The 22,020-nt window shown below is 35.7% G+C and overlaps 1 protein-coding gene across 1 annotated transcript in view; it reads left to right on the forward strand.

Annotated features, from left to right (window-relative positions):
• The window catches only part of LOC119507651 (band 4.1-like protein 5), a 55,661-nt gene extending 38,913 nt beyond the window's left edge, over positions 1–16,748 (forward strand). Inside the window, 2 exon segments of the mRNA XM_037800879.1 lie at positions 16,236–16,474; positions 16,477–16,748. Of these exon segments, the coding sequence (XP_037656807.1) occupies positions 16,236–16,474; positions 16,477–16,748 (511 nt within the window).
• Positions 16,749–22,020: the final 5,272 nt, after the last annotated feature.

Raw genomic sequence — 22,020 nt, forward strand, 5'->3', positions numbered from 1 at the left:
GATATAAGGGAGGGTTATGGGATACTTGTTTCTCCTTTTTATTTTTATTTTTTGTTTTATATTATTTTTATTTTTTCCTCTTCTTTCTTTGGAGAAGAAATGGAAATGTCCTCATATAGATTGTGGTGGTGAATGCATAACTTTTTGATTATACTAGGAGCTATTGATTGTCCAATTAGGATGGATTGTATGTTGTGTGAATAAAACTGTTTTAAAAATAAACAGAAAGATACAAGTGCTGGAGAGAACGTGGAGAGAGTGAAATAACTATTCACTGTTGGTAAGGAAGTAGAATGGTGCAGCCCCTGTGGAGGGCAGGGTGGTGGATCCACAGGATGCTAAGAATAGGGTTGACATATGATCCTGCAACCCTATTATTTGACATATACTTGGAAGAACTGAAAGCAGGGACATGAATAGGCATTTGCAAACTGGTCTTTATGGCAGCATTATTCATGATTTGCAATGGATGTTGCTGACCTAAGGGTTCATCAACAGGTGAACAGAAGGGTGAACTGTGGTGTAAACATGCAATGGAATAGTGATAGGTGCAAGAAGTAATGAAGTTGTGAGTCATGCAACTAGTTGAATGAAGCTTGAGGACATTGGATTGAGTTATGTAAGCCAGAAACAAAAGGACAGATATTGTAAAGCCTCACTAATATACACTAACTATAATGAGCAAATGCTGAGAATTGAATTCAGGAGGAATATTGAGATAGAATGTGGGCAGAAAATGGGCAATCAACAATGAAGGGGTACAGAATGCTCAATAAGGCTCATTGTAAAGGTTCCTAGACTGTAAGCTCTTATAGCAGTTACATCTGTTCCTGAGTGTTAACTATTATTTAAGAGATGTTTATTTGGTGCAAAATTTATATTTTCTGTAGCACACTATATATTTTAACCTGTAAGTTCAGTTTATATAAACAACAAAATTCCATGGAAACTAGAATAGGAAATGAGATCTTGTTATTCTATATAGCTTAATGTAATACCATGATATATCCCAGAGAATTTTGGGCAGGAAATAAATATTTTCAACATCCCTATGAGGAACTGGGGAAAAATATGGAAATATTAAACTTCCCCACATGGGAAATTTCTGATATTTTCACAAGCATTTGTGACTCCAAATTTTATATGCCAAGCCATTGATCTTGGTGCTTGCCCTTAGGAAACTTATTCCTGCAAAGGTCAAGCCAAACTTACTTATAATTATGCCTAAGTGTCACCCACAGAGAGCCTCTTGTTTTGCTCAGATGTGGCCTCTCTCTTTAAGTCATCTCTGCAAGTAAACTCACTACACTTTCTCCTTGTTCTGGTTTGCTAGAGCTGCCATTATGCAAAATACCAGAAATGTATTGGCTTTTATAAAGGGAATTTATTACATTACAAATTTACAATTCTAAGGCCATAAAAGTGTCCAAACTAAGAATCAGCAAGAGGATACCTTCACTGAAGAATGGCCAATGGTGTCTTAAACAGCTGAAAAGTAATGTAGTTGGTGTCAGTTGGTCCATTGCTCCTGGGTTGTGTTTCAAAATGGCTTTATCCAAAATGTATCTGAGTCTTTCTTAGATTCTCTGGGGCAAACTCTGAGCTTCATGTCTTAGTATCTCCAAATGTCCTTCTATCCACATCTCCAACCATCTCTAAGTGTCAGCGAGCATCTGTTCTGTGTCAGCTCTTAGCATCTCTCTTAAATACTCCAGTGAACTAATTATGACCCAGTATGAATGGGTGGGCCCCACCTCCATGGAAATAATCTAATCAAAAGAATCAACCACATTTGGATGAATCACATCTCCATGGAAACACTCAATCAAAAGTTTCCAACCTAATCAAGAGGCTAATAAATCTGTCCCAAGACTGCATTAAAGAACATCAGTTTTTGGAGGATATAGTATATCCAAACTGGCACATTTCACCCCCTGGATAATATACCCAAACAGGCACATTCTACCCCCTGGGCCCCCCAAAAAACTGTTCTTTCCAAATGCAAAATACATTCATTCCATCACAATATAGATAAGTACAAAGTCCTAACATTCTCCTCTGGCTGTGGACCTGTGAAACTCAGAACAAGTATCTGCCTCCAATATACAAAGAAGGGATAGGCAAAGGATAAATGTTCCTATTGCCATAGGGAGAAATTGAAAGGAAAATAAACATCACTGGGTCAAAACCTACAGGGAAAATTCCATTAGATTTCAAAGTCTGAGAGTCACTGATCAAATTATGTCTTATCCTTGGGGCTTGAAAGAGCAGGAGTCCAACCCTTTCCAAGGGCCTTCATGGCAGCCCTTTCCAAATGCTGGTGTTAGTGTTTCAGCAGATTCACACATTGGGGAGACCACCTTCTTCTTGGCCCCACCCTCCTCAAATATCAGGGTGACATGCAGACAAACTTCCATCTCTGGGGCACATACTCAACCTCTTCAGAACAGTGGGATAGTGGCCAGACTCTCCCAAATCCCCTGGGAATGTGCTCCACCCTCTCTGAAGCCTGTGGTGGCAGTACTCTTCCTGAGCATAGAGGCAGAAGACCCATTCTCTGCTTCTCGGGCAAAATCACCCTTTCCATGTACATGGGTTGCTCTGCTCTCCTAGATCAAGATTGCATGGCTTTAAATCTTGGATTCCATGGTTCTGCCTTCTCTGAAGAATTTTTTCCTTTAATCTGTCCCTTATCTGTCCCTTTTAGTCCAGACTGGCAGTGGTTCCATCTATATAGGTCGTGCATGCAGCTTATAAGGGTCAAAACTATCAGACAATAGTACTTTCCACGAATCCTTTCTAGATAACTCCATCTCCAATACTGACTTATAGTGAAATGACTGGATGGTTCCAGGTTTTGTTATATCCTCATGTGTTGCACTATTCTTTGGGGTCTCACTTTCTGGAAACCAAGAACTTTCCAGGCCATAAATTTCTGGTTTCTTCATACCCAAGAGTTCAGTTCTCAGCTTATCTCTTTCCTCCCGCATTTTACTATAAACTTCAAGGAGAAGCCAGGCTGCATTTCCCACATTTAGTTTGCTTTCAAATTCTGCCTTCCATTTCATACCAGGACTCAATTTTGCCAAATTCTCCACCACTTCAAAACAAGGTTCACCTTTCTTCTAGTTGGCGATGGTGAATTCATCATTTCTGTCTACGGCCTCATCAGAAGTAACTTTAGAGTCCATATTTCTACCAACAGTCTCTTCAAAGCAACCTAGGCATTTTCTACAAAGCTGTTTGCAATTCTTCCAGAATTTTCCCCTTATCCATATAAAAAGCCATTCCAACACATTTGGTATTTTCAAAATCAGCAGCACCCTAGTTCTTTGGTACCAAAATCTGTTCTGGGTTGCTCCTGGGTTGCATTTCAAATTGGCATTCTCCAAAATGTCTCTGGTTTTCCCTTAGCTTCTCAGGGATAAACTCTAGGCCTCATTTCTTAGCTTAGCATCTCCAAACATCCTTTTCTCTGCATTTCCAAGCATCTCCAAACATCAGCTTTCAACAACCATTTCCAAAATGTCCATCACAGCTTTTCTTGAGGCACTTTTGTCCTCTCTGCTCTCATGTGAGCTCCCTTTAAGGGCCCACCTTGAATGGGCAAGACCACACATCCATGGAAATAATTTAATCAAAAGTATCACCCACAGTTGGGTGAGTCACATCTCCATGGAAACAATCAAACAAAAGTTTCCACCCTAATCATGAGACAGATAAATCTGATCCCACAAGATTGCATTAAAGAACATTGCTAATATATCCAAACCGGGACACTCCCTATGTGAAGCATGATTCCCAGGGGTGTAAGTCTCCCTGTTAATGTGGGACATGACTCTCGGGGATTAGCCTGGCCCTGGAATTTTGGGATTGAGAATGCCTTCTTGACCAAAATGGAGAAAATAAATGAAACAAAATAAAGTTTCAGAGGCTAAGAGATTTCATGTAGAGTTGAGAGGTCATTCTGGAGGTTATTTTTTGCAGTATTTAGATATTTCTTTTTAGTTTCTAGTGTATTAGAATAGCTAGAAAGAAATACCTGAATCTGTTGAACTGTAATCCAGAAGCCTTGATCCTTGATGATGGCTGTATAATTATATAGCTTTTATCATGTTACCGTGTGATTGTGAAAACCTTGTGACTGACACTCCAGTGTTTGGGCAGAGGAATAATAAATGAAAGCCAAACAATAATTAAAATTGGAGGAGAAAGTGTATGACATATTTTGAGGGTTCTTTTTATATTTAACTTTTTTTCAAGAAATGAAAATGTTCTAAAATTGATTGTCATGATGAATGCACAATTATATGATGATTCTCTGAGCCATTGATTGTATACTTTGGATGGTGTGCTGGTTTGAATGTATTATGTCCCCCAGAAAAAGCCATATTCTTTGATGCAATCTTGAGGGGCAGACATATTAGTGGGGATTAAGTTGGAACATTTGGATTAGGCTGTTTGCATGGAAATGTGCCCCACTCAACTGTAGGTGATAACTCTGATGAGATATTTCCATGGAGGTGAGGCCCCACCCATTCAGGGTGGGCCTTGATCAGTGGAGCCATATAAATGAGCTGAAAGGCAGAGGGAACTCAGTGCAGCTGTGAGTGACATTTTGAAGAGGAGCTAGAGTCAAGAGGGACACTTTGAAGAAAGCACAGGAGCTGCAGATGAGAGACAGTTTGTAGATGGCTGTTGAAAGCAGACTCTTTTTCTGGAGAAGCTAAGAGAGGACAAATACCCCAAGTGCAACTAAGAGTGACATTTTTAAGGAACCACAGCCTAGAGAGGAATAGGAGAAAGCCATTTTGAAACCAGAACTTTGGAGCAGACACCAGCCACATGCCTTCCCAGCTAACAGAAGTTTTCTGGATACCATTGGCTATCCTCCAGTGAAGGTACCCGATTATTGATGCCTTACCTTGGACACTTTATGGCCTTAAGACTGTAACTGTGTAACCAAATAAACCCCTTTTATAAAAGCCAGTTCATCTCTGATGTTTTGCATTCCAGCAGTATTAGCAAAGTAGAACAGATGGATTATAAGGGGTGTGAATATATCTCAATAAAATTGCATTTAAAAAGTATTAGAGTTCAGAAATTAAAACAGAATTTTAAAAATGCAGTGATATAAAAATTTCAAAATTTTGAATCTAAAATTCTACCCCAGGATAGATAATCCAGTAAACTTACAAAGTTGTTTCATTTAGAGGCTAATAGAAATGTATCATTCTATTTAATTTATCTCTATACAGAGGGAAAATCAATCTATACTTTACAGTTGAGGTATCAAGAAAATAAATTTAGGAGGTGACATCATCCACTTGGTGATTTAAACAGCTACTGAAAACCTCTCCAGAGATTGAATGAAAAAAAGTACAATTTTGAATTCTTTGAAATTCTGGAGGAGGATATAGACTGTAGAAGGACACGGCAAGTGCTGAATTGAGGAAGCTAAAGAAATATAAGGTGGGAATCTTCAGTCCACTCCCCTCACCCTCAAGTCTTAGTGTGGGAAAGTCACATAATCTGCAGAGGGGACCCCTCCCATCATGGACACAGAGTATAATATCTCTCACAGAAGTGAGACATACCTCCACCATTTGAAAACCCGGGGGTCAGGGTAGGATATTTCAAGGTTCAGGTCAGTGAGGGAAAAAGATGTTGAGAAAAAAATGGAGAGAGACTGTGTTTTAAGCTGTGGGCCTGAAGACCCTTCCACCACCCTTGAGGGAAGCAGCAACTGGTGGCCGTTTCCTTGCCTTGGGGATGGCTGGAGTAATGGCTCAGCTGAGGGAGTACTTTGACACAGGTGGAGACCCACATTGAGCCAGGTTTTGGCCAGCAAAGTGAGGGCATAGGAATCACACAGTTATATAGACACAGCCTATGTCCAGATGCAAAGCAGCTTCTAAGGATGAGTAAATTACCAAACAGTGCCATCTGGTGGACAGTCTAGAAGGTGAAACAGAATTGAAACACTTTTAAAATGGTGCTCCAGACCTTTTCTTAGGGTATGTACAGGAACCTGGCCCTATCTTGGCTGGGAAATATGGAAGACCCAACTGTTAAAGAAAGGCTAAAAACAACAACAACAACAACAACAAAACAGGTCTTGCTGGGCAGTGGAAAACAGAGCACCATTGGAAACAAGCAGATTTCTATTGCCACACACAGTGAACTCCTGGGGTAGCCAATGCCTACTTCCCATCCCTGTGGCAGGCCATGGTAGGTGCATGATTTGGGGGGAAGACTGGAGGAAGAGAAAACCTGAAAACTGGCCAGCAAGAGAAACAAGGAAAAGATAGTCATCAAAGAAAACCAATAAGAAAACCCTAGGCCAAAGGGGAAAAAAAAAAACAAAACAAAAAAAACAAAACAACCTGCAAAAAAACTAATCAAGAATATCAGGTGCCTAGAGAGCAAAAAACCACAAGCCACATCAGGAAATGTGAGGAACGGCCCAGTCAAAGGAACAAACTAACAACTCAATTGAGATTCAGAAGTTGAAACAACTAATTTAAAATGTTCAAACAAATCTTATAAATCCAATCAATGAGTTGAAAGAAAATGTGACTAAAGAGATGAAGGATATAAGGATGACACTGGGTGACCATAAGGAAGGTAAACTTGAAAAACAAATGGCAGAACTTATGGGAATGAGAGGCACAATAGAATAGGTGAAAAATACAATGGAAACATACAACAGCAGACTTGGAGACACAGAAGAAAGGATCAGTGAACTAGAGGACAGAACATCTGAAATCCTACACACAAAAGAACAGATGGGGAAAAGAATGGAAAACTATGATCAGGGTCTCGGGTAATTAAATGACAGCATGAATCACATGAATATATTTGTTAAAGGTGTCTCAAAGGAGAGGAGAGGGGAAAAGGGGCAGAAAGAATAACAAAGGAAATAATCAATTAAAATTTCCCAACTCTTATGAAAGACAAAATTACAGGTCCAAGAAGCACAGCGCACCTCAAACAGAATTGATCCAAATAGACCTACCCCAGGACACTTACTATTCAGATTTGGGGATGTCAAAGACAAGGAGAGAGTTCTGAAAGCAGCAAGAGAACAGCAATCCATCACATGCAAGGGAAGCTCAATAAGACTAAGTGCAGATCTCTCAGCAGAAACCATGAAGATGAGAAGGCAGTGGTGTGATATGATCAAAATACTGAAAGAGATAAACTACCATCCAAGAATCTTATACCAAGCAAAACTCTCCTTCAAAAATGAGGAAGAGCTTTATAGATAAACAGACATTGACAGAGTTTTGAACAGGAGACCTCCTCTAAAACAAATATCAAAAGGAGTGCTATAGACCGATAGGAAAAGACAGGAAAGAGATGTTTAGATAAGAGTGCAGAAATGAAGATATGAGGAGACAGAAAATGGGTAGGGATCAGGTATTTGATGCTGAAGGAGTATAGAATGTTAAGAGGAATGATTGTGTAGATGCAGAAGTGGATAGCACAATACTGTGTAGTGGTAGCACAATATTGTAAGTACACTGAACAAAGATGACTGTGAGTATGGTTGAAATAGGAAGGTTAGGGGTATATATGACACCAGAAGGAAAGAGAGAAGACAAAAACTGGGGCTGTAAAATTTAGTGAAACCGAGAGTGGTCAATAATTGTGAATAAAGTTCAAATATAAGAATGTTTTTACATGAAGAAGAACAAATGAATGTGAACATTTCAAGATATTTTAAATGGGGTTGTATGGGGGGAAAATACAATCAATACAAACTAGAATTTGTAGTTAACACTGTCATTGTAAAATGCTTCCATTAATTGTAACAAAGGCAAGACACCAAAGCTAAATGTTTATAAGAGGGGTCTATAAGGGTGTGGTTTGGGAATCTTTGCATTGGTGTTGTTTGACTATTTTATTGTACTGTATTTTATTTTTATTTTATTTTTTAGTCATCATTTTCTTTTTTCTTCTTTTTCCTTTTTCTCCTCTTCCTCTTTCTTCACAGAAGAAATGGAAATATCCTCATATAGATTGTGGTTGTGAATACATAACTATGTGATTAAACTGTTTCAAAACTTCAACTTCTGTGTGAGACCAAAAGAAGAGATGTTTATTTGGTGCAAAATCTATATTTTCTGTAGCACACCATATAATTTAACTTGTATGGTCAGTTTATTCAAACACCATAATTACATGAAACTTTGAATAGGGAGTGAGATCTAGTTGGTTTTTGCAGGTTATTGTGAATCCCCAGTACATCCCAGAGTAATTTTGGCAGAGAATAAAAAATGTATTTGTAAATCTTCCTTGAGTGACTATGGAGGAACATGGAAATATTAAACTTCCCCACCTGAGGATTTACTGACATTCTCACAAGCACTGTGGACTACAAATTTAGAAGGCCAAGCCTTTAATCTTGGGACTTGCCCTTATGAGGCTTGTTACTGCAAAGGAGATGCTAAGCCTACTTATAATTGTGCCTAGGAGTCACCCCCAAATAACATCTTTTGTTGCTCAGATGTTGCCTCTCTCTGTAAGCCAACTCTGGAGGCAAACTCACTACCCTCTCCCCTATGTGGGACATGACTCCCAGGGATGTCAATCTCCCTGGCAATGTGGGACATAACTCCCAGGGATGAACCTGGACCCAGCATTGAGGGATTGAGAAAGCCTTCTTGGCCAAAATGGGGAAGAGAAATGAAACAAAATAAAGTTTCAGTGGCTGAGAAATTTCAAATAGAATCAAGAAAATATCCTGGAGGTTATCTCTATGCATTATATAGACAACCCTTTTCAGTTTTTAGTGTATTAGAATAGCTAGAAGGAAATACCTGAAACTATTGAACTGCAACCCAGTAGACTTGATTCTTGAAGATGATTGTATAACTGTATAGCTTATACTGAGTGACCATGTGATCATGAAAACCTTGTGACTCAAACTCCCTTTATCCAGTGTATGGACAGATGAGTAGGAAAATGGGGACAAAAAGTAAATGAATAATAGGGAAGGATGGGCATGGGATACTTTGGGTCTTCTTTTTTACTTTAATTTTTATTCTGTTTTTTTTTTTGCAGTAATGAAAATGTTCAAAATTTAATTGTGGTGTTGAATGCACAACTATATAACAGCACTGTGAACAACTGATTGTACACTTTGAATGATTATATGATATGTGAATACATCTCAAAATTTAATTAAAAACAACAAAAGAAAGAAAATAACTTTAACAGTATTAAAAAGTGATCAGTGAGATAATTAAAAATATCCCAAAAAATGTGTATGAGGGTTGCTCTAGTTTGCTAATGCTGCCAGAATGCAAAACACCAGAGATGGATTGGCTTTTATAAAAGGTGGTTTATTTGGTTACATGGTTACAGTCTTAAGGCCATAAAATGTCCAAGGTAACACATCAGCAATTGGGTACCTTCACTGGAGGTTGGCCAATGGTGTCCAGAAAACCTCTGTTAGCTGGGAAGGCACGTGGCTGGCGTCTGTTCCAAAGTTCTGGTTTCAAAATGGCTTTCTCCTAGGATGTTCCTCTCTAGGTTGCAGATCCTCAAAAAATGTCACTCTTAGTTGCACTTGGGGTATTTGTCCTCTCTCAGCTTCTCCAGAAAAAGAGTCTGCTTTCAATGGCTGTTTTCAAACTGTCTCTAATCTGCAACTCCTGTGCTTTCTTCAAAGAGTCCCTCTTGGCTGTAGCTCCTCTTCAAAATGTCATTCACAGCTGCACTGAGTTCCCTCTGCCTGTCAGCTCATTTATATGTCTCCACTGATCAAGGCCCACCCTGAATGGGTGGGGCCATGCTTCCATGGAAATATCTCATCAGAGTTATCACCTACAGTTGAGTGGGGCACATCTCCATGCAAACAACCTAATCCAAATGTTCCAACTTAATCCCCACTAATATGTCTGCCCCACAAGATTGCATCAAAGAATATGGCTTTTTCTGGGGGACATGATACATTCAAACTGGCACAAGGGTATTGAAAACAGTATGGGTGAACAAAGTTCCTCTTCTCTTTGTTGAGTAATCAATAGATTCTGTTTTAAGTAGATAAATCAAGAGGTTGAAAGCAGATTATTTAGAATTACCAAACCATGAATATTTCCAAGGCTTAATCATATTTTTTAGTTCAATGTGCTCCCTGCTTCTAGGAAGATTTTTATTTTGCCTCTGAATTTTTATAATTTCTTTTACAACACATAGATCTACTTCTGTGTTAGTCTGGTTTCTCTAGGGAAACAGAACCAACAGGAGATATCTGTAAATATGAGATTTTATAAAAGTGTCTCATGCAATTGTGGAAATGCATGAGTCCAAATTACATAGGGAGGATGCAGAAGCTGTCAACCCTGATGAAGATCTTTGATGAACTCCCCAGGAGAGGCTGACTGCTGAAGAGGAAGTGGAAGTTCTCTCTTCTCCCTTAAAATCTTTAGGTGATTGGATTAAATCCAACTTATCGTATTCTCTCATTGTGGAAGATACTCCCTTGGTTGATCATAGATGTAATCAATCACAGATGCAATCAATTGACTGATGATTTAATAAACCAGCCTTTGGTTTATTACCCTGCCATGAAATGTCCATACAGTAACAGGCCAGTGCTTGCTTGACTAGACTACCAGGGCACCATCACCTGGCCAAGTTGACACATCAACCTAACCATCAAAACTTCCTTATCAAAGTAGTCAAAGAAAAGATTCCTTTTAGGGGTAAAGTTTCTAGTGAGACAGCATCTTTTTGCCCAAGTTAAAATGACCTACACATGAACATAAAATTGACTTTTACAAGTCTGTAAAATTATGTCCTCAACTGCAGGAGAGTTCTTTTCATGAGTCATAAGTAGTTTCATTCATTAAAAAACTATTTATTGGTTGCCTACTATATGCCTGGCACTCTTTTAAGCAATGGGGATTGTGTGATGAAAAAAGACAGCCATAATCCTGGTTTTGTGATACTCATATTCCAATGTGAGAAATAGAAAACAAAGAAGTTTACAATAAGAAACAGACAGATGCTCTGAATTTTATAACAAGGAGTTACAAGAATTATTAGAGCAACTGGGGAGAAGGACCTCTTTAAATGGATATTTGTAAGATTCTCTCCAAGAGAATATAGTATAGCCAGATTTGGATGCTGAGAATTAATCAGTAGGTGAAAGTTCTATCAAAGAGTATTTGAACAGCTTTTTTTTCCCATTAATTTTTATAGTTGGGTTGAGTATTATAATCCCAAATTTTCAATTTCTTAATGTTCTGATAATATGCCATATTTAATTCCACTCTCACCTTCTGTGAATATAGCACTAGAATAATTCCCTAGACCTTGTTTCACTTGCTCTTGTTCTATGTCACCCCAATTCTTTCTGGATAGAGTTCTATGTCTCAGCCAGAACATACCACTCCTTCTGACATGTTTGAATATTGATGTCAGCCCACGCTGATCCTGAATTTATCACATGTCTTTGGGAGATGGATAGTAAGCAGACTTTACTCCTTATGGTTCCAATATTCTTGAATTCTTGATTTTTCCATGAAGGTTTTCAAATTCTTAAATCCATGCCTGCAAGTATATAACATTCCACAAATAGGTGGCAGTAATTTCAAAGGAGGTATATATTTTGGACCATGGTGACATAAAATTTGACATCACCGTAAATGAATTTACTATTCAGCATCTATAGTACAAGAAGTAAATCTTTAAGTAAAAGTTTGCAAAATTTTAATGTTCGAATGATTCAACTGAGATACTTGATGACAGTATGTTACCAGACCCCATTTCCAGTGATAATGATTTGGTAGAATCATTCAATCTAAGAGTTTGCATTTTTTAAAGAATCCCAAAGGATTCTGATGCAGGTGAAAATATGTCGTAGATTTAAATATACTACTCAATTCTTAGGTATTTTTAATTGGGTAAAAAATTTCAGTAGCTACTGCTTGGGGACTAGAGTTTTGGATTCAGATTTTCTCAGTGCTTTCCCACAAGTCTATTTCTTCAATTCAAAATGTATTTGTTATCTAACATCTTTCCACTGCATCATACTTAAGTTAAACTAGTGTGTCCAGAATTTAAGAAAAACACTTTATGAAAAATCTGCTTTTCCTTCTGGCTCCATTAATGTTCCTTTATTTCTAGAATGTTAGGTTCATTTCATGTTTATGATAAATTGTAACTTAAAAAATTAAACTTGGAATTCCAGCCAATGAAAACTATTTTCAGAACAACTGATGAATTAACCCACATGCACTCAATATTTCATTCTCCAATATGATTCATAGTCTTTCAACAGAAAACAAATGTAGTGCCTTTTTTCCAAGAAATCGTATGCTATTAGCATAACAAATTATCACTTTTATACAGAGTGTCACTAGATATGTGGATCATTATTTAATCATATGAACAAGTAACCACTTGGATAGATAATGGAGGAATGAAAAACTCAGCAGCAGCAACAACAGCAACACAAAACCTCACTTCTTTTACTTAAATTTCTTGGTTAAGCTATGTTAATTAAGAAATCTTTACTCAAATATTGATGCTAAGGTCCATGGAATTAGAGAACTCAGATTTTAGATAAAACTCATACTTCTGAATTTTGGAAGTAACTTGAGTAAATTGGCTTCCAAGTTAAAATCCTTATTTTGGTTTTTATATATGGTTAATGACAGTTCTTCACATCCTCATTTTATTTCGATATACTTCTGCCCAGACTTGTAAAATACCAACTCTAGCATAATTCAGTAATAGTTATATATGCTTAGATTCAAAGTAGTATCTGAAGATTTCCACCTTCAAGATCTGCTTGCTTCTTATTATTGGCTTATATGAACCTGGATATTTATAATACATAGGGTTAGGCTGTCAGAATAACACTATATAGAATATAAATACCTTCTGTGTTTTGCAGACATCGTTATACCATACCAATTACTACATTACAATTGAAAGTGATAGTTTTCTTTCATTAATATTCACATATGACTCAATAAGTATCTAAAATTTTCTCCAATTCTTTAACATTGAACCACTAGTAAAACCCATTATTGCTTGTGAAGGAAGAAAATATACCACATCTGGGAGTAACATTTTTATTCTTCAAAAATTTCTATTATATCAATTTCCTTAAGTCTGTTGGTTTTATGTTTGAACTTAGATACTGTTACAAAATCAGTTAATTTTTTTAAAAATACACAATTAGAAATTAATGACACAGGAAATAATTTTGACATTTGAGTGCTTCTCCCTTGGAATTTCAAATTGATACTTCCTTTGAAATAGGTTTGGTGTATTTATGCTTTACCAAGCGACACTCCATCCACAATAGAAGTTATGAACCAGCTTGCTGGCAATAAGAAATCTAATGTGTCTCATGTGGCACTCTGCAATATGGTGCCACATGGATGCCAGTTCAATGTTGTCAACGGGGGTCAATTTTTATGGATAGTTTATCACATAAATTTTTTAATGAACTTAAAATCTATGGTAGTCCACTGAAAAATCTTGTGATAGGTGGAAAGATTTTTATTCCTCTGCTATGTTAAGAATACTGGAAATGATGTAAAATTCATCAAAATTAAGCAGAAGCATGTTCACTTGGAAAAAGTAGTACTTTTTATTATTATACTTCAAACTGTGAAAAATCTTCTAAAGAAAGTCCAAGTCAATATTAAAAGTAAAACAAAATAATAATATACAAATAAGCCATTTCTGTATTTCACGACAAATAACAAGACTCAGTCAACAATATTAAAACATTAATAAATTTTCTTCCCAATGTCCAGGGAGCTCAACTACCTCAATGTTTATGAAATGAACATTCTAGAAAGTCTGAATGTACATAAGGCAAAATTATCAGGAAACTGTAAATAAATAATTATGAACATATTTGTCGAAGGTCTTGGTTGTAAGATGTAGAAACCTAAGTCAGTGGAAGTGTATGTACATTCCTGACCCTCCCCCGCCAAACACAAAACTTGCAATTTTACTAAAGAATTTAGGAAACAGATTTTAATGGAGGAAGGATCACATTTGGAAGAAATTGAGGAACAAGGACAATTTTTAAAGTAAAGAAGGGGGTAAAAAACTACCATGGTTTACCATGAACATTCCCATCTTGATGATGTCCCTGCTATTATAGCCTATTAGCATGAACAGACCCTGCCATCATTGAATTATTACAGTCCTTTTAATCTTTAAATCACTAATTCCATATTCAAAGTTCTTATCAGAGTCATCTAATTAGCTGAACATAAGCCATGTGCACCAGCCCATATTAGCAGGCATTTGGGAAAGCAAGATTCTCCATACTTCAATATCCATGGTAGTAGGCAGAGTACTATTTCCCACTAACCTCATAGACAATGGTGATGATGGATTTCAGACAGCCAGAAAAACAGCAAAATGCTTATATCTATTATAATGTGGACTATTTATAAAGAGTAAAGAAATAAAACAGTACAGGTGATTTTTTTTTTATTGAGGTGAAGTTGGCATAACACAAAATTAACTATTTTAAAGTGTACTTTCCAGTGATCTTTAGTACCTTCACAATTTTGTGCAACCAACAACTTTATCTGGTTCCAAAACATTTTCATCACCCTCAAAGAAACCCCTTACTCAATAGCCAGTCACACCCCATACTTCATTCCCCTGGACCTGACAGCCACCTATCTGCATTCCATCTCTATGGTTTTACCTATTCTGGAAATTTCATATGAAAAGAATTGCCAAGTATTTGACCTTTTGTGTCTTGCTTCTTTCACTTAGTGTTATGTTTTGAGATTTATCCATATTGAAGCAAGTATCAGTACTTCCTTCCTTTCTATGGCTGAATAATTTTTCACTATCCATATATGACACAACTTGTTAATCCATTCATCCATTCATCTATTGACCCACTTGGGTTGTTTCCACCTTTTGCTATTGTGAAGAGTACTGCTATGAACAATCATGTACAAGTGTTTGAGTTCCATTTTCAATTCTTTTGGGTATAAACCTAGGAGTGGAATTGCTGAGTCATATGGTAATTCTATGTTTACCTTTTTGAGAACTGCCAAATGAACTTTTCCACAGTAGCTGAACCATTTTCCAATCAGTCATGTATAAGGGTCCAAATTCTTGATATCTTTACTAACACATATTTCCTGCTTTTTTTTTAAATGTATGCCCATTGACAGAGATTTATAATTTCTTTTCATGCATTTATCCTTTAAACATAATGGGAAACAAAAAAGGAATCACAAACAAAAATATAATAATACTGGCTTTTATAGTTACCCTATATGTTTATCTTTACCAGGGTTCTTTATTTTTACATGCTTTCTAGTTACCATATAATGCCCTTTCATTACAACTTAAGGACTCCTTATGTTATTTCTTGCTGTGCAGATCTACTAACAATGAACAATATCTCCCTCTGCCTATATTTATCTTGGAATGTCTTAATATCACCCTTATTTTTGAAGAAAATTTTTTCTGGATATAGAATTTTCTGGATATAGAATTGCTTTCCACAATTTAAATATGCCACCCCACTTCCCTCCACCCTCAGTGATTTTGATGATAAATCAGCAGTCAGCCTTACTGAGGATCCCTTATATGTGAGGAGTCACTCTGCTTTTCCTACTTTCAAGATTCTCTTTGTCTTTCTGCTGTTTTATTATAATGTTTCTAGGTGTCCCTAGGTGTTCTAGGTGCTGTTGTTAAAAATGTTACATACTGAATATTATAATGTGGTCACTCTGTAAATTAGATTCTCTCCTCTCCCTGGATTATGCTGTTGTTGTTTCCTGAAGTCATGGTCATCTAATTGTTTAGTGACTTTTCCTGATGATTTTTGCAAACTGTGATCTTTGTCTTGTATGGTCACTGGACTCTCTGTTCCATTATTTGCCCATCAGCAAGTGACCTGGCAGAGATATCTTGAAATACCTGGAACCATAAAACAAACAAATAAGCCAAACTCATGGTATTTGCAGATCGGCTCTGAGCTGGGGGCACTCATTCAATGCTTAGTCAAGCCACCTATAACTCTGCATTAGCCTTCACCTCTTGCTTTATAGGGCCTCAAATCAGCCAGTGGACCAAGCCTAAAATCCTCTCATGCATTTTCTCAGCACATGATTGTCCTTGGGCATGTGTTTTTCATTCTGGATTCCTTAGTGTTAGTGCTATTCCTTCTAAGCCTTCATTTCCATTATTATCTTCCTCCTCAGCCTTTTCCTTTCTAGGCTTTATGTAGCAGAAACAGTGTATAACATCACAAGAGAAGATAACATGTCAAGTCTTAAAAGCACTTCTGTTCGGAATGCTGCTGCAAAGAGTTCTGTATTAAATGAAGATAATATGTTACTCCCTGAAGATTCTTTTGCTCTGGTATATACCGTACCTGCAGAAAATGGTTGTGTTCTAAAGAATGCTACAGGTGAATTGGATGTCTTGCTTTTTTCTCTAATTGAGAAGTGAATTGACCAGTCACAATTCCAGTGTCTTCAACATTCATTGTGGCACAGAGTGGTGCTATTTCTAATGGACTTGCAGGAAATAGAATGTCCCTAGATGGGAAGGGCAGACTTATTAATAAAGAAGTAATATTGCTCCTTTCTCCCCCAGCATCATTCTTGGTGAGTGCTGTGACTGGCTTCAAAATACTTCTAACCAAGTATAAATGTCTCAGCTCTGCTCCAACTTTGACTGAAGAAGCCGTCTTGAAGCAGAAGTGTTTAATGACAACTGAGATCTAAGGGATTGCTCCTTCTTCACCTATAACTGAAATGTCTCCAGCAGTCCATCCTGGACTCAGTTTCAGCTGAAAGATTTTAGATTCAGGAGCTTGTCCATTTCTGGTAGTTAAAAGGGCTCTTCCTAGATTGGACTACAACTCCATGAAAAAAAAATAGATAAATTTCCCATCCAAGTGGAAAGATGTAATCACAGTGCATTTATACCCAAATGAGGGTGTCTGGTCTTTTATTGTCTGTAATTTTATTAAAGTTGTAAATTCCTGAGAAAAAGAATGTGGTAATTATATGAATTTACACTTTTGATGGATTCTGCCCAGGAAGGCATTCCAGAAAGAAGGGCTGAAACAAAGGCAAGCCTCTGTGCTGTTCCCTCAGGAAACTACCAGACAGGTCAATATGCACAACTTCAATATTCTGAGAAAAGATTTGTATTGCCCTTAGCACCAGAAAGTTATGTCAGAAATTTGGGCTGCCATCACCATGGTCACTACTGAACTGAAAAATGGGAGTAGGTAAGTAAGCAAAAGTGCCACAATGCTTTCTTACCAAAATTTAGCAGTTTCTTTCTTCATTGACCACTTCCCTGGTTGCTATAAATTTTTTAATTAGATTCCAGGTTTCCAAAATATTGATTATGACAGTTTTTTCAGACTAATGATTCCTTCAGTGGGTGAGACTAATTCTTGGGATTCCCTACTCTTCCATTTTCCACAATGGCCCTCTAGATGAAATTTTTTATTTTCTTCAAAATTATATTCCACTGAGACATGCATTGAGCATGGATAAAGTCCATATTATGTTGTCACAAAAGTTTTCAGCTTCATGTGGGCATTATCACCCAAATTTCTTTTCTCACTTATAGTTATTACTTATTCTTGTGTTTTCTTCTAATATGGTGCACAAAACCCTGTTATGCATTCAACAAAATTTACTGAGTATGTATTTTATTGTAGGTGCTATACCAGTTACAGCAGAGAAAATCTCATCCCTCTCATCAGTAAACTCACAGTTAAGTATAGAGGCAAAACAATAAATTTAAATATCTCAGTGGGCTATCTGTAGAATGAATTTATGTAGGGACAGACTGGTGTAAAGAAGACCTGTACAGACATCTAATTTATAACATCTACTCTGTAATGGTTTTGAAAAAAAGAAAAAGAACCACAATATTTTCTATTCATTTACCTAATTATTTAATACTGATATTAAGTCAAGACTCTGAACTTCTCCTACTGTATAATCCAAACCATTAAATAAATACTGTTCTCGACATAGTGGCTTAGAGTGGCAGATCATTTTTTTTCTCCTCTTTAAAGATTAAGTCACAGAATCATGAATAATGCAATTTTGTAACAGTTATTAATAGCAGAAGCATTTTAACTAACCATTTCTGAGGATTTGTTCCATATCAAATTCAATTAAGACAAATTTCTAAGAATAAAATATTGTGTTTTATAGCTTTTAAAAAAAGGTCACTTTTGACCACTCTAACAAATATTGTGCTTAGAAATGCTGACACTTTTAAATCAATACATATTTTTTGACTTTCAAATATCTAAGTACAGAGATGTTTAAATTAAAATTAAATCTTTATTAGAATTCAAGTCACATCCACAAATTTTGTTTCCAGAACACAATGCATTTAGCTTTCATTATATGCTATAATTTGATAAACGAGTGACTAATAGACATTCTAGACTAAAAAAAAAAAAAAAATTCTTCACAGATTACTGTCATTTATCTGTCTCTTACCAGTAAGGAACTCCATTTTTGAGTGAAGAAATTTATAATATGACATGTCAAAATAGCTAGCATAAATATAGCTCCCATTGTATTGAGATGTCATATGTTCTGGAATTTTCAATTTATCTTGACTGTTACTGTGGATGATATGAATAAGCAGTGTTGAGGGGAAAATGGGTGTGAGTCTATCTATGTAAAAAGTAATAAAGGCTGTACTTGGGAAATAGGGTTACTTAACTATGGAATCTCTCATTTTTACAAGGTCACAGCTGCTTTTTTTTGTTTTGTTTTGTTATTTTTCCTCCCTTATTCAATCTAGATATTTAACTCATGCTCAGTTATCCATCTTTGCTTTTAATAAATATTTTTCTGATAGGAAGTAGTTAAGTTCAAGTTCACTATTTTGGTGGAGAAAACAGACTTACGTGCACAAAACAAATCTGTTTTATTCTTAGATACTTGCCTTCATAGGTAAGGAAAAAGTTTGAATATTACTCTAAGTTGACAATCTTTCCTTAATCATAGTGCATATTTTCTCAAATTATAAGCATGTTACAAATAGAAAATTTCAGTTAAACATCATTATCCATCTCCCATAGTTATGATATTGTGCATAAAAATTTATAAATGTGGATTATAGACATGGAAAAATATATTCTGTCAGCAGTTATTTTGCTTTACTTTATCAATTCTATGTATCTTATTCTTAGAGTATCATATATTGTCACAACATTAGAAGACAAATAGGGGTCAGGAACATAAAATTTAGTTTCTCTATCAAGGAATATTCTACTGTTTGGAACACAACTGAATTTCCGTAGTCTATAGAAATGAAATTTTTGGTCAAATTTAACTATAAAATCCATTGTTAAATAATCCAGTTAGTAAGAAAGTGTCTTATTTCACTCTCCTCTAGAATAAAATTCATCCAGAAATACATGCAATTTACAAAACTAATTTATAATGTTGCCTTCAGCCATAACATACAGTTTTGCTGCTTTCACACAGATAATTCAAAGAATCACATAATTATGGGAAAATCATTTAAAACTGTTTGCTTTTGCTATATGTTTTATCCTGTTTTTAAATAGATAGTAGATGTAATAAACTGATAAATTTAGATGATGCTCAATTCTTTGAAAGTCTGATGCAGTTACACAATTTTTATAGTCTTGAAGAATAGTCAACTGAATTTTAATACGTATCAAAAGAACATATACTTAAACTATGGTATATAAAATAGCGGTTATTTGAAATGATTCAATTAGGATAGATCATTGACTATTTTATGTGGTAGTTGAAAACTTAGAACTGAGAAAATGTTACATCCAATTAATCATTCAGAGCAATCTTTTAAAAACAAAGGCACAAAATACTTGAGTTGTCATAAAAAATCAAATAAAGTAGTTTTAAAGAAATAAAATTGTGGATTGAATGTAGTATTCCTTTGTGATAAATGGCAGAGATTTGTTTTTCTTGAACTCTGGGTAAAATTTTTCTGATTGTATTGGGAGGGCAGTCTTTTGCTGTTTATGAAGTTGTAATAAAATAGAGGGAAAATGAATTAGTAGAATACAGGCCAAACATTTGATCAGATATAGGAAATCATGATCACACAGGAGGAAAAAATACAAATTTATGATGGTCATTATAAGTTTAAAAATCAATATGAATGAAAATCTGGCATCAAAATTAAAGATAACCAAAGAAATTACATCTTCATAAAGTTGATGTATATCATCAAAATAATGTTACTACCTTGCAATAAAGATTGCAAAATATTTATATAGTACCCAATGAATTCTTCCATTAGATTTTAGATTTACAAACTTTTCTTCCCCAATTTAAACTGTATTAGATAGTATGTTATCCTCAGATGTCTTTTCTCCTCAGTGACATCATTTGAGAGAAGTATTCTCATTATCCCCACTCTGTAGATAACACAATGGAGGTACTTAGAGCCTAATTAATCTCAGAATGTCTATACACCATGTGAGCACTAAAGCTCTTTCCCCTCTCAAGACACTGTGTTATCAGTTGAATTGTATACTTCAAAAATATATGAAGCCCTAACCCCTAGTGCCTCAGAATATGGCTTTATTTGAAATAGAGTCATTGCAATTGGAATTAGTTAAATTAAGATGAGGTCATACAGGAGTAACGTGGGTCCTAAATCCTATGACTGGTGTCCTTATAAAAGGGGTAGAGGAAACACGGACATGGGAGAAGAAGGCCATGTGAGGACAGAGACAGAGATTGGAGTGATGCAGCTGCAAGCCAGAAGCTAGAATGGCAAACACAAGAAGCTAGAAGGGGAAAGGAAGAATTCTCCCCTACAGATTTTTCTAAGAGAGCATGGTCCTGCCTAGATACTGATTTCAGACTTCTTTTCTCCAGAAGTATGTTTCAATTGATTTCTGCTCTTAAAAGTCATCTAGTTTATGGTAATTTTTTACAACAACCCTGGGAAACTAGACACACTATGTGAGCTTTTAATATGTATTTTTAATTTTTGCTTTATTTTTATCAAAGCAATGCATGTAAATAGTGGTTTGTGTTGGTTTGTTTTCTATCAAGTGATGATATGATATTCATTACACATAATAATTCCTTCCCAATGCCACCGATTCCCCATCACCAAGGCAAACACTTGAATTATTTTAGCTATTTTCTCCTTGTTATTACCATACTTTTGACATAACAATTTTAGGAAATATCCACTTGCTTCTTGCTACTACAGATAAAGACTTAATTTCATTTTTCATTTTTTGCATGCCTACAAACCTCTATCCTACCATACTTCTGATAAGGTTATGGCATTAATTTTAATTAAACTGAATATTTATTTAAATTTGATTTTCTTCACAATTATACTAAAATTAACAATACTTTCCTGGTGTCTGTTTTTTCCTCTTGCTATATCTTGCTTTTACTATCTTTTGTGTCAAAAATAGACTAATGCTAGATATTAGTAAATGTGCAAGCAGCAAATTCAATGAAGAAGATGAAACAATGGGAAAACAGAAGTTCCCTAGGTAAAAGTCTCTTAGAAACTAGAACTTAGACTGGGTGTTATTCACTTACACCCCCTCTTTGGTTCAAATTTGGTTCTTAAGTGTATATGCATATATAATTGTTATATCTTCCTAATGCACTGATCCTTTTATGATTATGAAATTTCCTTCTTTGTCTTTAAAGGTTTTGCCTTAAAGTTTATTTTGCCTGAAATTAGCATAGTCACTCTAGCTCTACTATGATTATAAGTTCATGGTATATGTTTTCCATAGCTTTACTTTCAACTGTTTGTATCTTTGATCTAAAGAGTCTTTTATTTTTTATCCAATCTGACAATCTTTGCTTTTTTATTAGAGTGTTTAACTATTATTTTTGAAGGTGGTGACAGTAATGTATGTTTAAGTGGGTAGGAAATTAACTACATTTGTTTCTAGGTCCTGAAACATTATTATTATCTAGGAAAGTTAACACTTCAATGTTTATTCTCTGACTTTGACTATGGATCTTTTGCTTT

Source organism: Choloepus didactylus, chromosome 13 (genome assembly GCF_015220235.1).
Source record: "Choloepus didactylus isolate mChoDid1 chromosome 13, mChoDid1.pri, whole genome shotgun sequence".
In the NCBI taxonomy this organism is placed as follows: domain Eukaryota; kingdom Metazoa; phylum Chordata; class Mammalia; order Pilosa; family Megalonychidae; genus Choloepus; species Choloepus didactylus.